The sequence below is a fragment of the Prionailurus viverrinus genome, chromosome B4 (genome assembly GCF_022837055.1).
Source record: "Prionailurus viverrinus isolate Anna chromosome B4, UM_Priviv_1.0, whole genome shotgun sequence".
NCBI classification, from domain to species: domain Eukaryota; kingdom Metazoa; phylum Chordata; class Mammalia; order Carnivora; family Felidae; genus Prionailurus; species Prionailurus viverrinus.
Window position 1 is genome coordinate 70,307,784 of NC_062567.1, and position 15,667 is coordinate 70,323,450.

Here is a 15,667-nt window from a genome sequence, read left to right on the forward strand (position 1 = left end):
AATTTCTAAAAGACACATAAGCTAGGAAGATGATTCTCAATACATTTTGCACCGTTCTCTTATTATGTAGATTTTTAACTATAAAACTCACTTTGATTTCTACCTTTTTACTAAAAAGGAACATTGGTAAAATTTTAAACAACGGATCAATTTTTTAAATTATTTTCATTTCTGGCTATCCCTTGAAGTATTTAGCAAAAAATTAGAGTTCAGAATCCTTGCCTTGAATATCAAATAAACACTGACATGGTAATTTAATGAAAGAGTATTTTAAAAGCCTTTGTATAGGGCCTGGCTGGTTACAAGAATCTGAATACAGATATACATATCCTAATCATGAAGTCCAAAGTAAACTGCATGCATCTCCTTAAAAACAGAAGGCAGCTAAGGAAAACGAGAGGCGAGAGCTTAACAAATAATGGCCATGAAAAAAACAAAACAAAACACCAGTGAATCTGAGAACTGATTCTATTTGTCAAAGTACATATATACTTTAAAACACATCCAATTTTTATCATACCAGTAAAAGATTCAAACAGAAAATTTAATTCAAAGCCTAAGTGATTTTGTTAACCAATATTCATTTATTATTTATAATGAGTAATTTATTGGATTGTGCTCTTGTTACTGCTCAATTTAATGATGGCTGCTATCCCAATTAGGGACAATGAAATAATTCAGAACATTCTCTGGTTATTCTCTGCTTCCAAGGTAAATCACTTTTGTTTAAACAATACCACAACTACCCTGCCGCCTCTCCCTACTTTTTTTTTTTAAGTTTATTTATTTTGAGAGAGAGAGCATTTGAACAGGCTAGGGGCAGAGAGAGAGAGAGACAGAGAATTCAAGCAGGCTCCTCGCTGTCAACACAGAGCCTGACTCAGGGCTTCAACCCAGGAACCTCAAGATTATGACCTGAGCTGAAACCAAGAGTCGGATATGCCTACCTGACTGAACCACCCAGGCACTCCTCCCCCTACTTTCTTCTAAAAGCAAATTGGCTTTGGGGCACCTGAGTGGCTCAGTCGGTTAAGCAACCAACTCTTGATTTCAGCTCAGGTCATGATCTCATGGTGCTGGTTTAGAGCCCCACATTGGGCTCCATGCTGAGCCTGGAGCCTGCTTTGGATTCTCTCTCCCTCTCTCTCTGCCCCTCCGCCATGCACATGCTCTTTCTCTCAAAATAATAAACATTTAAAAAAGTAAAATAAAAGCAATTTCCAGGCGCCTGGGTGGCCCTGTGTCAGGCTCTGTGCAGACAGCTCAGAGCCTGGAGCCTGCTTTGGATTCTGTGTCTCCCTCTCTCTCTGCCCCTCCCCCACTCACACTTTGTCTCTCACAAATAAACAAACTATAAATAAATAAATAAATAAATAAATAAATAAATAAATAAATAAATAAAATGCAATTTGGCTTCAGCAAAATGTTTCTATCCAAAGCAGTAACACAAAAGAAAGAAAATATTACATGTAAGAAAAGTGTTGATTGCAACACTACATGTTATCAAGTATTTTCAACTTAAAAACATTCAACAAGAGTTAAAAACATAGATAAGTTTAGGACTGTCTAGTGGAGTTGAACATATGTACAGTCCACAACCTACTAGTAGTTCCACTTCTAGATATATACCCTAAAGAAAACTGGAGCGTTTACACCATGATAAACACCATGACTGTGTTAAAGATGCATGTAGAGTATAAGGATAAAGAATCAGGTCTATTTGATACATTCTAATTTCACAGAGAAAAGCACATACTCAGACTATGCTGCTGAACCTTACAATTATGTGATCACTAAATACAATCTTATAAAAGCACTGAATTGAAACCTTCTACCCATCTCATAATGTTGCTTCTTTACTGGAAGCAAAATGTCTAGTTTTAAAATATTTAATCACAAAGCAAACCAAGGTACATTAAATCTTTAATTTGGTGGCAGAGAAAAATATGCATTCCTATTTCATTAGTCAATGCCCCTTACAAATACATGGAGATTTATAATTATATTAAATAATTAAATTAAACTCAATATATTTTTCCCAAAATACATTTGTACCTCCCCTTAGTCCCTTCTTGCCAAGAACAGTTTAGGCTTTAACCTAATTAGAGCTGTTTCCAAGTATACTATGAATTCAACTGGTATAACAAATCTTTTTTCCTCCTTCCAGAACTAGGTCACAGAGTCAGTATACAGTTACCTTCTCCTTTCTACACTATTAATGAAAATGTAAGTAAAACACAGAACTCTGAAAACCTCAACTATGTAATAAGCAATTAATTCCAATGTGCTTATAGAGACATCAAACAATTTGAATGCAACTACTGCTAAAAATATTTTTGAGATTCATCTCATCTCATTTTTACACACTGAAAAACTACTAACTCAAAAATATAGCATGATTCCTATGACAATAATTTTTACTTCACAATTCATAACAATGGGGTTTATAATGCATCTTCAAGGTACCAGTACCATAATCTACTTGGCCTGAACTAAGTCAACATAATACACTGTAAGCCTAAAATGTATTGTTTCTTAATCACTTACTATCTATCTATGAAGAATCTCAGTAATGTCTCTAACTCAGACTCTGAAATTAGTTCACAATATATTAAAAATGGTATCAGAAAATACAGTTCTAAATTCACCTCTACCTCTTTAAGCTATGAAATCTTGGTCAAGTTCTAGGAACACAAAATTCAAGTTCCTCATCTGTGAAATCTAAGGACACTACTTCATCTGCTCTTATTCCACAAAGCTGATATAAGAAGAAATCAAATAATCTATTTAAAAATTCTCTCAAAGGGGTACCTAGATAACTCAGTTGGTTAAGCGTCCAACTCTTGGTTTCAGTTCAGGTCATGATCTCACAATTCGTGAGTTCGAGAGCTGCATCAGGCGTTGCACTAAGAGCACAGAGCCTGCTTGGGATTCTCTCTCCCTCTCTTCCCTCCACCCTTTCTCTAACTAAATTAAATAAACAACAACAAAATTCTCTGAAAAATATAAAGCATAAAACAGGTAGAAAGTAATATTAGTAATAAGCAGTATTATCCCAAGAGTTGGGTCAAGTACACCATGTATGAATTACTGCATTTCTACCAAAGAAAAAAAATTTAATCTATTATTCCCATAAGATTTTTTTAAAGATATGCACTTAAAATCTAATTATAAAGAACAAAAAATATGTGTTAAAAAAAATGAAGAAAATATACTAACAGAATTTGAATAATACAAGGAAATTTGTCCACAGTAAGGGGAAAATACGTTACTGTGAAATAATTTATAAAAGGCATTACCAACTCTAGGTGGAATGATACCATGTTAGGGAACTAAAATACAGTAATATTTAATTTACTGCCATACTCACCTCTGCCCATTTAAGAATACAGGTCATGCAAAAGACATGATTACAGCTTTCTGGAAAACCAACTTCTTTCTCTAATAGGCAATTAAGACATATAGGACATCTGTCAGCTTCACTGTACAACAGACCAGTGGTAGCAGTATTATCTTTGTTTTCTTCACCTATAAAGTAAAGCAGTCACATATGCTTTCAAGTTCTCCAGACCAAATGACATATGTTTGTGGCAGTAACCAGAACTAGATATTCTAAGGGGCCCTCCTACTACAAAGTAATTAGATAAACATACTCCTTGAGCATAATACCTTCAACATTTACTTATTTATGTTTTAATAGGGGAGTAAAAAGAATTTTTCATTAATTTTAAAATAAGTAATAGTAACATGGTTCAAAAACTTTAAAGTAAAAAAATGTTACAGTGACAAATCTCCCATTCAAATCTACTCCATCCGTCTAGTCCCACTGAATGCAACAAGTAACAACTATTAAATTCTTCCGTGTTCTTCCAAAGACCTTTTTTTTTTTAATGCATAGACAAGCAACTCTTAAAACATGCCCTTTTAAAGCTCCTTCTTCATACAAATACTAGACCACTATATACATTAGTCTGCATTTTTCTGTTTTAACCTATTATTGATGGACATTCTCTTTGTTTTCCACCTTTGGCTATTACAAACAATGCTGTGATGAAAAACTGTCATTTCACATTTTTAAAACAGCATATCTACAAGATAAATTTCTAAAAAATAAATTGCTACATCAACATGTATGTACATTTGTAATTTGAATAGATACTGTCAAATTACATCCCTTACAGTTTGTACTAATCTAAATGCCCACCAGCAATTAAACCTACAAGAGTATCCATTGTTGGCTCAAAACTAAAGGAAACTCCAAGGTTCAACATAAAATGAAACAAAAATAAAGAAACGGTCAGCTGAAATGCAAACAATGTACACAAAGCAAATGGAAAAATGGGGATTATCCTGGGAGCAAGTGTCCATATTAGTGTTCATATCTACAGACTAACCCTTACAACCAACCCAGATAGGGGAACTGATCCTAAGAAACTTTCTTTTTTTTTTTTTTTTTTTTTAATTTTTTTTTTTAATGCTTATTTATTTCTAAGACAGAGAGAGACAGAGCATGAGTGGGGGAGGGGCAGAGAGAGAGAGGGAGACACAGAATCCGAAGCAGGCTCCAGGCTCTAAGCTGTCAGCACAGAGCCCTATGCGGGGCTCGAACTCACAAACCGTGAGATCGTGACCTGAGCCAAAGCCGGACGCTAGACCGACGAGCCACCCAGGCGCCCCAAGAAACTTTAATATTAAGTTAAGATCCCCAACGGGACTAAAGTAAAACATGGCTTCAGAGAAAAGCAAATACAAATCCTCTGAAGAAAAACATTCCTTATTAGGCCCTCAGAATTCTAGAGATAAAATTTATCAAATGTGAGTTCATAATCAAACAATACCAAACCTAACAAAATGAGTTGCCCTGAGTAAGAATCAGCAGAAATAAGAATTTACTTAGATTTATTTTTATATTAATATTTTATATATTATACTTATTAACTATAAATGTACTTAGATACCCATTGGCTTCAAATATAAGAATTTTCAAATACCACACAGAATAATTAAACACCATGTTAGACCCAGAAGGAAAGAATATTTGTGAACTGGAAGAAATTTCAGAAAAGTAAGAGACATAAAAGGAGAAAGGAGAGTGTGAAATGAGGTCAGAACAAAGTCTAACACACTAATTGAAGCCCAATATGCATAGTTAAAGCAGTAATGGCTGAGAAAGGAGAAAGTAAACAAAAAAGATCTAACAGATAAAGGACATATAGGTATGCTACAAGAAAAATAAAAATAACCCATGCCAGAAAAAATGCAGCAAATCAGTACAACATCAAAGATAAAAAGATCTAAGAAGAAAAGGGTTGTGGGAGGGAAGATGGGCTAAATTGGTAAGGTGCACTAAGGAATCTACTCTTGAAATCATTGTTCACTACATGCTAACTAATTTGGATGTAAATTTAAAAAAAATAAATAATAAAATTAAAAAAAAAAAGATCTAAGAAGTAAAATGTGGGGTCCACAGGTGCATCCAACTCTTGATTTCAGTTCAGGTCATAACCTCACAGTTCATGAGACTGAGCCCCAAGTGCGCCTGCTTGGGATTCTCTCCAGCTTTCTTGCCCCTCCCCTGGGCACATGTGCATGCTCAGTCTCAAAATAAATAAACTTTAAAAAGTCAAATGGGGGAATGGACAGATCATCTATAAGGGACTGACAATTAGGCTGAAAAGAGATTTCTCTTTTCTTTTTTTTATCAAGAAGGAAAAAATAGTTTATTACTTTGGCAGGCAAAGGAAGCAGTCTAAGACTTCAAAAAAACCTTCAAGGCTGCCCTGAGGAAGAGACTGGGGGGTTTTATAGGGAAATACAGGATCTAGCCAGCTTTAAAAGGAATTGTGTGCTGCCAGCTTCTTTCCTCACGTCTTTAGGGTTCCTGTGGTGTCTAAACAAGGTGTCTGTCCAATCAGATGGGAGCCCTCAAATTTGGGGCAATGACTGGGTAGAAGCCAGTGGCAAAGGCAGTGAAAGGATTCAGCTGAGGGCAGAACAAAGGAGATAGAAGTTTACTGAATACACCCCAAGGGAGCAGCAGACAGGACAGCAGAGGAGAAGCTGCCTGCCTGAAAAGAGATTTCTTGATAGCAAGAAAAGAAAACCAGAAAATGGTTAAATAATATCTTCAAAGTGCTAAGAGAAACAAATCAATCCAGAATTATATATCTATCTTTGAACAGTTTTGAAGAAAATAAAATAAATACAAAAAGTTTAAAGTTTACCACCAACATACTTTCACTAAAAGAACTTAAAAGTCTTTCTCAGGAAGAAAAAAAGACGTGGAAGAAGAAATTCCCCCAAACACTATCTATATTAAAATATCAACTAATTTGTGGTGCTTGAAAAAATCAATAATGGATGACTATAACCTATAAATCAAGAGTAGAAAGATCAGAGTTAAAGTGTTCTAATTCTTCTCCTATTAACAGTTAATATTCAAATATTAATTTTAGAAGCAGAGGAAAAGATCAATGCTATTTTAAAAACCAACAAAGATTTCAACATCAAAAACCAAAAAAGGTATATTGTAAGACCAGTAGGGAATAAAAATTTAAGAGGAAAAAGAAAGAGCTGAAACAAACCAAAAACCTTGGCCAATCAAAAATAAGACATGGGAAGAGGAGTAAAAAATGTGTGCACTTCTTATTCAGGAAGATTATTTCAGAATTTAAGAACGATAAAAATAAGTGAAAACAAAAAACTCCTTGTATATTTTGAAATGCATACAAATGAACAGGCTAGAACACTAAGTTTTACTTTCCACACACAAGCTTTATAAAAAATAAAAGGTTACCTTCCATGTCTTCATACTCCTGATCTCCCACATTTAGGGTATATACAGTTTTCTTCTTCATTTCTCCTTGAAAAAGGGTATCCTATAGGATGAATTAGAGAATTTTTATGTTTGCCTTCTCCCAATATCAATGAAAAACAGAAACAAAAACCCAGAACTGTAAGAAATTACTTTACACATAAAAGAATACAGTACAAGCCAAGACAGTAAATTTTATGGATAATCCAGTACTCTTTTATATTCTTTGCCATCAAGCACAGTCTTTCAAGCAAAAACCTTATACAAGTATTAAGCAACAAAGACTAAATGATAAATTTTGTGGTACAGGCATAAATATAATTGGAGCTTAGGGAAAAGAGATCGATTTGAACTGGAGTTTTCCCTGAAGGTAATAGGTTATGTGTGTTGAGGAGCTTAAGGCATTTAAGGTACAACATAGTATAAAGGAATAAAATAGCATTTAACTAGGCCAATCTGACAAGAACAAGAAGAGTAAGTGCATAAAAGTATGAGAGAGAGATTGTATGTGTACTAAGGAGCAATATATGCCAAGAAGTTCATCTGAAAGACTACAGTAATGGGTAAGTAAAGCGATAAGCAGAACAATGTAAATCAAGTAGGGACAGATGATCTCCAATGACTGAAAAGTTTAGATCCAGTCTTAATAGATTCCTCTGAAGAAGACTGAAAATGATAAAAGTGATGTAAATAAATAAATATTTTATAAGAATGATCTGCCAGCAAAGCACAGAAATGGATTAGAGCAGGGAGAGATTAGAACCAGAGAGATTTGCATAGCTAGAGTAACTGGCTGTGAAGTGAATGGAAAAGCAAAGAATTAGCAAACTGAAGAATCTGAGATATGGTGACTAAATAAATACAGGGAAGGAGTCAAAGATTATGCTGGCCTAGAGACTAAGAAAATGGTGATTACAAGAGGCAAAATGAGAAACATGGGGAAGGAAATTAATTTGTTAGTCAAGGGGAACAAGTTTATGAGGTTAAATTATTTTTTAAGTCAACTCAGAATTTTTTCTTGAATTGATGCAAGACACATGATTATTACAATGAGCTGTTCAAATACATTTTGGAATATCTAGGCACAAGAAATCCCCAATCTCACCAGTTATGATTCTCCCATATTTATATGAAGTAATTTTTGTATTACGTATGTATTGCCCAGGAAAATTCTCTTCTAGGCTAAATAAGCAGAAAAGCAAAGACCCATACTTTGGTTCAAAAACCAACTATAAAGCAGAAGATAAGAACATAGAAGAATGATTTAGAGGTTTTAGTAGAATGAAAAAGCCAGAATCGGTGAGGATTAGAATTACTTTAAAAAGTTAATTTAGGGGCACTGGGTGGCTCAGTCGGTTGAGCGTCTGACCTCGGCTCAGGTCATGATCTCACTGCTCATGAGTTCAAGCCCCTCGTTGGGTTCTGTGCTGACAGCTTGGAGTCTGGGAGCCTGCTTCGGATTCTGTGTCTCCCTCTCTCTCTGCCCCTAACCCACTTGCATTCTCTCTCAAAAATAAATAAACATTAAAAAAAATTTTAAGTTAATTTAATAACAGTCTGCCTTAATAAAGGCAGAAAGTCAAAAACAAGAGAAAACTTCCCCCTCAGCGTACATTTGTAACGTTTGTTTTAGTTCTGATGCTGTTGTTTAGAAACAACAAAATGATGAATGTCCAGGAAAGAGGACTAAACTGGTTAAGAGCCTTGGAAACTATGTCATACACAAAAAACGTAAAGTAGTAGAATGGTCAGCCTGGAAGAACAGAAAGCTTAAGGAGAAGGTCAGCAGTTACCTTCAAATGGAATGGGCTATTCTGAAGGGAGGTAGAAAGACGTCCAAAGACTTTCTTGTGGGCTTTTTTTTTTTTTTTTAATTCAAAGATTTACTGAGTGCCATAGGTATACTCTAGTCAGTGTCTAAGTATAGCACTGAACAAGACAGACAGAAATTCCTGCCTTTACATTCAAGTAGGAGAGAAACAATAAACAAACTAAAATATCTAGTATACTGAGATGCTGAGGAAAATAAAATAATACAGTTATAAAATAAATATACACTTAGTGTGGTTAATAAGTGAGAGAGTGGAGAAGCTGTTATTTCATACAAAGTATTTAGGGAAAACTTTTCTGATAATGTGACATTTTAACTGGCAATCTGAAAGAAGCAAGAAAGAAAATTATGTGAATACCCACAGGACCTGCATTCTAGGCAGAAAAGAACAGCAAATATGAAAGTCTAAAGGCAGGGGGAGGGGGACAGGTCTGATATGTTCAAGGAAAAACAAGGAGACAAGTGTAGTTAGAACAGAATGAAAAAGGGGGAAAGTAGCAGATAAGGACAGAGAGGTAATAAGATCATGCAACACCTTAAAGGCTGAGGTAAACACATTGGCTTCTTTGAGTGACATGGGCCAGTAGCAGGTTTTAAGCAGAGGTGATGGCCAAGGAAAAAGCAAGGAGACTAGTCATCTAGGGAGGGACAGTGGCCTATATCAGAATAGTAGCAATGGTGATGAAAAGTGATCAAATTCCAGCTATTTTCAAAATACAGCCATCAGAATTTTAGACAGACTGAATGCGAGTATGTGTTAGAGAGTAAGACTACAGGATAATTCTAAAGTATTCTGACCTGAGCAACCACAACAGTGGAATTGACAGAAGATTACTTTAAAAATATTCAGATAGTCATAGGTTACTCTACTTGATATTCATTCAGAATCACTTCATCAATTCATTAACACTTGACAACTTGTTACAAAAGCAGGATACCTCAGGCACCACTCCAGACCTAGTGAATAAGAATCTGCATTTTATCAAGATTTACACCTGATTCATTATCTATGTTAAAGCCTGAGAAACATTGTTCTAGACAAAGTCCCAACTTAACTGATTTTACAGGCATACTGAGCTCTTGGTATGATCTATATTTGAGTATAATTTTTATTTGAGGAAATTCATACCATACCATCTCTCCCCTGGCATCCTAAATATCTAAGAATAAAAAATATTTAAGTTGAGAGTTAATTAAATGTGATAAAATGTCAATCTGAAAATTAAAACAATATTTTAAAATTCTAGTCAGTTCTCAAAAGATGCAATATACCATTCCTTTATGTAGCTAAATAATTTATGTCCTATTGGATAGTCTAATCTATGCTGTTTTCACATTTCCATCCTTAATAATATTAAGCTTGTATTTTTATATTAACATATAAATTATAATTAAAATTTTACAGTAAATACTGTCTTCTCTATTTTAACTCATGCAAAGAAGTACATAAGCAACAGTTTATCAGTTACAGACTGCCCTTCCTCAAGTCAGAAATCTGCTTTAAAAACTCTGTTCCAAATTCTTACAAGTTATGTGCTTCTTCTTGAATACATTATGAAATAACTACTGTCATAACTTAAAATAATTATGCCACATTACCAGTTTATTCATTCAAAATGATAAGGGTTTTAGAATTTCACTAGATAAAAGTCAACAAGTTTTAGTTCAACAACTTATAAACTTTTAACTTGTTCATGTTTATTTGTTCTATCTGCCTAGATTCCAGTTTTTAATCTAAGAATCCATGGTTTTTAATACCTATTTTGCTTTAAATTTCCAGTAAAGCGAGCATAGGAATACAATACAGACTCATGGTCCTAAGCCAGTAAAATCTGTGGTCAGTAAAAAAACCTAAGAGATAAGCTGTAGGTCGGCAAGACTATCCCTCCTTATAGTTACCCAAAAAGTTAGATATAACTCAATTTCATGATATTAACTATTTATGACTCTTAATCATGTCACATTCTACCTAGACTACTTATGAATTTGGCTAAGTCTGGTAAATTAATTATCTATAAATTAAACCAAATTTTCTTTTAATTTTGGTTTACCTCAAATAAATTTCAAAGAATGGTTGTTCATTCTTGGCTTTAAGTTAATTCTGTTTACTTTTCAGAGGACTTTAATTTACAAATTTCAATCTTTAATGTCTCTTCCAGGTTCCACCTTTCCAAGATCCGTAACATAATCTTTTTAAAAAAAATTTAATGTTTATTTATTTTTGAAGGAGAAAGAGACAGAATGTGAGTGGAGGAGGGGCATAGAGACAGGGAGACAGAATCTGAAGCAGGCTCCAGGCTCTGAGCTGTCAGTGCACAGCTCAACCAGGCTCAAACCCACGAGAGCCGTGAGATCATGACCTGAGCCGAAGTCGGACACCCAACCTACTGAGCCACCCCGGTGTCCCCCTAACATAATGATCTTAATTATATCTTCCAGGTTACCCTTTTTATTTCATTATATATTGCTTCTGTATGTATTTGAAATACTACTCCAAATATGTTCATAAAAAGTTTAGGAAGAATGACTTAATTTAAAAAATTTATCATAAAAGCCATCAACTTTTAGACATGGAATTAAAAAAAAAAGCACTGATAGAAATAAGTTTTCAGGAACTCAAAACTCATTCTCCCACACAAACCTTGGAATACATGGAAGTGAGAATCCCAGGCCAGCCATTACAGTGCATTCAACTTAACAGCAGTGCAGAAGAGAGTTCAGTTCTCTAGAACAGGACTGCCCAATGGGGAATTGTTCAGTCAAGCACTTGAAATGAGTCTAGTACAGCTGAGGAATTAAATTTTTCATTTTATTTAGGTTTTAATTAATTTAAATTTAAGTAATCCAATGTGGTTACTGGCTACTGTGCTGTACAGCACAGCCCTAGGATATAACTACCATCCTCTATAATAGAAAATGGTTTCAAGTTACAGGTGAGATGCTAACAGTGTATTTTCTATTGTAGTAGTCACTGAAGCACCTCAGTTTCAAGGAATCAGGTAAGGGACCAGAGGTCCCTGGTAATAGAAACCAAGCATTTTAGCCATGGCTAGCTCCTTTTAAAATTCCTATCCTTCCCTTCTCCTCCTCCTCTTTCTCTTCCAAAACCTGTTTCCTTCCATCTACTACAAAACAGAATTTCTTCCCTCTCCAGTTCAACTTCAAACCTCGCTCTTCTTGCTTCCTCCCTACTGTCCTTCAAGGAAGTCCATGGTATCTAAAGAGATCAACATCCTAGTTAAGACTTAGACCTAGATTCAAATCCCAGCTCCACTGCCATGCAATAAATGGCTATTATTATTATCATCATTATTATTAGTGCTAGTAAGAACAGAAAAATAGGGAAGAGTAATAAAAATGTCAATGGCCCATTTCTTTGTTTTCCCTAGACAGAAGCGAAAGACAAAGGCCAACACAAGACTGAAAAAATACAAAATAACATTTCTGAGTAACAACTAAATTGATCCAGTCTACTAATATTCTGTCAAAAGAGTACAATCAGGGGCAGGGGGTGGCTCAGTCAGTTGAGCATCCAACTCTAGATCCCAGGGTCATGGGATCAAAACCCACATCGGGAGATTCTCTCTCTCCCTTGCCCCTTTCGCATTTGCACGCTCTCTAAAAATTAAAAAAAAAGGAAAAAAAAAAAAAGGCGGGATGCCTAGGTGGCTCAGTTGGTTAAGCGTCCGATTTTGGCTCAGGTCATGATCTTGCAGTTCCTGAGTTCAAGCCCCAGGTCAGACTCTGTGCTGAGAGTTCAAAGCATGCAGCCTGCTTCAGATTCTATCTCCCTCTCTCTCTGCCCCTCCCCCACTCACGCTCTCTCTCAACAATAAATAAACATTAAAAAAAGTTTTATTAAAAAAAAGTACAATCAGATCCTTTGGGTACAAATAAAGAAGGCATATGAAAGGCTATGAGGCAGTTTAACTCTATTTCCCACCCCACTTCCAAACCCAATCCTGCCATTATGAAGGGCACGGATATGATAAATGGGAGCCAGGTCTGAATGAAAGGGATACTGGGAAAAAGTAAGAGCTGCCCTGTGTTGGGTATACTTATGCCAAGGACATCTTCATGAAAATGCTAAATATAAATACTACGCTGATTCACATGGCTAAGGTATTCAGAGAATCCAGTGACTCCCAGAACCTCTCTCAGATACTCTATTTTTCTTTCTCCTTTATTTCCAATCTTCTATCCAAGATAAACCAGTCCCCAAATTCAATCCTCTGTCCAAAAAATTCAATTAAAAAAGAGCGGGTATTTAGTAAGGTACTCTGAGTGATATATTACAGTGATTAATGACTTGGGCACTGGTGTCAGGCAAACTTGTGCTCATGACATTGTCTAGCAGTAATAAGCATTTAAATGTGAACCATTACTATTAAATGCAGGATCTTCCATCCCATTTCCAGTCTTAAATAAAGGCATTAAGTGCTTTCCAATCATCTACTCAAAAATTTGATCTTCCCTTTGATAATGTTATTTTCAGCTGAAGAAACCATAGGAAGGCTATTTTTTATTGATGTCTAGGGAGGGACAGTATCCATTATGGTAGACCAGTGGTCAAAAAACTGGTTGAGTATTTCTGTAAATAAAGTTTTGTTAAAGCACAGCCATGCTCATTCCTTTATCTATTGACCAAGGCTGCTTTTGCACTACAATGGCAAAGATGAATAGTTACGACAGAAACCATATACTCTGCAAAGCCTAAGGTAACTACGTTTTGGCCCTTCCCATAGAAAGTTTACAGATGTGGCTCAGTCCCTCATTGCAGAGAACTCTTCAAGCTTTCTTAAGCATAGGCATCTATCTATCTACATTCATATTCAACCCATACTCTGGCACAACAGTTACTTATTACACATCTGAGTCAATGGTTCTGCAATGTTGTCCTTGAGTTCCTTTTAAAACTCCCCTGAAGGCTCTGTGATTTTGTTGATTTATCTACATTAATTTTATCATTCTGGCTTAAACTATCACAGATATTTGCTCTAGTGCCTCCAACTAATTCACTTCAGAGTAGGGTTAAGGCAATGAACTCCTTCAGCTTAATAATTATTTCCTTTCCAGTCTCTCTGCTACATAATCAACTCAGTCCTGCACTGTCACTGTTGATTTTTAAGTCCCTTACAAAATGCTCCCAAAGTTTTATTTTTTCTACCCGATTTCTACTGTATAATTTTATTAGACTTTGTAAAGTACACTTCTTTGCTTCTAATGGGCTATTCTGACAAGTTTTTGTTTAAAATATCCCTAACCTACATGTTGGTTGCTGGAGGTTTAACACCAGTACTGTTCAGTATAGAGACAGGAATGTCTCTTCAAGTACAGGTTTTACAAAGAAACCTGTCTAGGTTCAAATTTCAACTAGTCTGCCACTTACTAGCTGAGTGACCTTAACATCTTTAAGCCTGTTTCCTCATCTATCAAATGGAGATAACAGTAGTAACCAGTCATTATGAGGACTAAATTACATAATCACATAATCCTTTTAAAGTGCCAAGCAGCAAGACTAGCAAAAAAGAACTCAACAAATAGCACAGAGGCACAAACACAAGAACATGAACACCACCCTACCCCAAAAATCTTAGGTATACCATAAGATATAAGATTGGTAAACCTATATGCTCTAAGAACAGATTTTCATTGTTAAAAAAACTTCTGTATTTCAAATATCCACATATAGAACGAATGTGAAGAGTAAAAAGTTCACAAAATTTAAATTGTCAAATTGCTTTTCAAACAAATCTTATACAAGGATAAATACGTTCTGTATTCTATACTGACAGTATTTATCAAAATTCCTATTTATCTAGAAGTAAAAAGGTTGAAGCAAGACAAAGTTTAGGACTCCAAAAAAATAATCCTAGGATTTTTGTATCATATTTCCTATTTTATATAATTACAGGAGATAAAACACTACTAAGCAGTTTTAATATGGCAACTCCAGCAAACCATGTATATAAAAATACAAGTATATTTTTATATATATATACAAATATTCACAAGCTCTCTTACCTTTAAAATTCTTCAGGTCAAGCAGTTATGCAATCAGTTTTCCATCAAATGATTCTGCGGAGGGAATTATGAAAATCAGTCCTATTTTACTTCACTTTCACCCAGCTGTTCCCATATTTATCTTGGGTTTAGAATAAAAGAGAACAACAAAATATAAAGAAGGATTTATTCCAGAGGGCCCTGAATGTGATAATTTATTTAGAATGCATGACACAGTTAAGCCTATGCCTTCACATATGAAGATACAAATAGGTAATGGAGGCAAAAATAATAATAACATTTTGTTTTGTGAGAGAAGCACAAGAAGTCACATTTCAGCATACAGGAAAAAATCAATTGAAAACAATGTAATGGAGAATTAGAAAAAATCGACCCCAACTAATAGACTGGTCATATCACCTATGAAGACAATTTAGAAAAACATACAGAAATTTAACAACTACTAGAATTTAAATTACTTCCTCAACTCCAGATATTAAGTACACTTAACCAGTAATCACTTTTTTCCCCTCTTTTTTCAAATAGGCCTACACCAGACTCCCCACTTTCCTACAGCTTGTCTTTAACTTATTTTTTCATTCAATAAATAGTCAGTGCCCCTATTTTCTAGGTACCATTAGGTCTTCCATACTGACACACCTGACAAAAACAAAAACAGAAACCAACAGTTACAATGCAGTACCCAGGTGCTGTAATGGGGGTAAGCACAAGATTTAACAGGAGCACATAATGAACACCAAATCCTTGCAACATATGTGCATTTGTAAAAAAGGCTTCCCAACTGAGACCAAAAGATTTAAAAGTATATTTTTCTAACCCCCTGACCATTCTGTACCACTGTGGCATTTCCATCCTTAAAGGACTCAGAACTGGAATTACCAATTTTAACATGACAGAATTTTAATTTTCAAAACAAAGAAAGGATACACAGGTAAGTTGAAGTTCTCACGATGTTAGACTTCCTATACGGAAATGACCATCAGGAAAACATAAAAGAC

At 35.0% G+C, this 15,667-nt stretch overlaps 1 protein-coding gene across 4 annotated transcripts in view; it reads right to left on the bottom strand.

Annotated features, from left to right (window-relative positions):
* SCAF11 (SR-related CTD associated factor 11) overlaps positions 1 to 15,667 on the bottom strand; it is a 71,825-nt gene that overhangs the window by 37,272 nt on the left and 18,886 nt on the right. For 3 of the 4 annotated variants that reach the window (XM_047868008.1, XM_047868006.1, XM_047868007.1), the window contains 3 exons: positions 14,670 to 14,723; positions 6,797 to 6,878; positions 3,371 to 3,528 (listed from right to left, as the gene is read on the bottom strand). In XM_047868008.1, coding sequence (XP_047723964.1) covers positions 3,371 to 3,528; positions 6,797 to 6,857 — 219 coding nt within the window. In that variant the 5' untranslated portion in view covers positions 6,858 to 6,878; positions 14,670 to 14,723. The remainder of the gene's footprint in view (positions 1 to 3,370; positions 3,529 to 6,796; positions 6,879 to 14,669; positions 14,724 to 15,667) is intronic. The other variant, XM_047868009.1, reaches the window with a different exon arrangement.